At 31.9% G+C, this 1,585-nt stretch overlaps 1 protein-coding gene across 1 annotated transcript in view; it reads left to right on the top strand.

The window, feature by feature from the left end:
• The window catches only part of LOC115223186 (sorting nexin-8), a 59,252-nt gene extending 57,919 nt beyond the window's left edge, over window positions 1-1,333 (top strand). The window contains exon 14 of the mRNA XM_029793630.2: window positions 800-1,333. Coding sequence (XP_029649490.1) covers window positions 800-925 — 126 coding nt within the window. The 3' untranslated portion in view covers window positions 926-1,333. The remainder of the gene's footprint in view (window positions 1-799) is intronic.
• Window positions 1,334-1,585: the final 252 nt, after the last annotated feature.

Below are 1,585 nucleotides of genomic sequence, written 5' to 3'. Positions count from 1 at the left end.
ATATAAGTACATATATATATATATGTATGTATATATATATATATATATGTATATGTATATATATATATGTATATGTATGTATGTATATCATCATCATCATTTAACTTCCGCTTTCCATGCTAGCATGGTTGGACGGTTCAACTGGGGTCTGGGAAGCCCGAAGGCTGCACCAGGCCAGTCAGATCTGGCAGTGTTTCTACAGCTGGATGCCATTCCTAACGCCAACCACTCCGAGAGTGTAGTGGGTGATTTTATGTGCCACCGACACAGGTGCCAGACGAGGCTGGTATATATATATGTATAGATATATATATGTATGTATATATATATATATGTATATATATGTATGTATATATGTATGTATATATATATGTAAGTATATATATATGTAAGTATATATATATATGTATGTATATATATATGTAAGTATATATATATATGTATGTATATACATGTATGTATATATATGTATGTGTGTATATATATATATATGTATATGTATATGTGTATGCATGTGTGTGTATGTGTGTATGTATGTGTGTGTATGTATATGTGTGTGTGTGCATATATATGTGTTTATACATATGAGACGGGCTTGTTTAGTGTTCGTCTACCAAATCTTTGGTGGGCCTGAGGCTATGATGGAAGACACTTGCCCATGGTTCTACATTGTAGGACTGAACCCAGAACCATGTGTTTGAGAAGTTTTTTTCTTTTTTCTTTTTGATTTGATGCAATTTTGAATGTAATGTTTCTATGCTTTTCAATTGCTCTGATATTTCAATTCATATCATTTCAGCTATCCAAAGTATGGTGTGGACTTCGCCCACTTCTAGAAAGTTCATTCAAGGACTTCTCCTTACCAAACTCTCCTCGAAGTACTTCTCCTATTGGCTCACCCATCATTAATCACACCAGTGGGTGAAAGACAGAATTTCTTCTGGTACCTTCCTTCCACCCCTGTCTACCCCTCCCTATGCACAGTTGCAGACATATCCAAGCATTCTACTGGAGGAATATTTTTTGAAGATGGCAATTATCAGGCAGTGTTAGCAATTCTCCAGTTCTGTACAAAGAGTTCGACTGGAATGTCGAGCAATCAGGTGTGAAAATTCTCCCCCCTCCAACCTGTCATCATGAGTTTTAAAACTATTTAAGTCAGACGAGGCATACAATAATAATAGTTTACACCAGAGAAAAGGCTAGTTTGTTTGTTTTATTTGCCCCCACCCTTGTGATGCGAACAATTTTTCCAAATATGAAACATAAAATTTCATGATTCTTTATACTTTTGCAGAGTTTATTATTCTAGGGTTTTGAAATGGATGAGAGACAAAAAAAAAAAAAAAAATTGTTTTCCAAATCAAAAATTGTTACTTGGTTGATTATTTTATTTTTTATGAAAAGAAAATATACAAAATAATCTAATGAAAGAAAAAGAGCTTAATTTTTTTTTTATTTTAAATTTATAAAAAGCTTTCAGAAATGAAGATTGTTTTTATTTAATAATTGGTGTGTTTTATTTAGATTGTCACTAAATCTTATCAAAATCAAAAATTTTTTAATTACTCTGTAAATAAAAACT

This window comes from Octopus sinensis, linkage group LG22 (genome assembly GCF_006345805.1).
Source record: "Octopus sinensis linkage group LG22, ASM634580v1, whole genome shotgun sequence".
NCBI classification, from domain to species: domain Eukaryota; kingdom Metazoa; phylum Mollusca; class Cephalopoda; order Octopoda; family Octopodidae; genus Octopus; species Octopus sinensis.
Note: the sequence above shows the minus strand (reverse complement) of the source record. Positions and strands in the feature narration are given on the sequence as shown.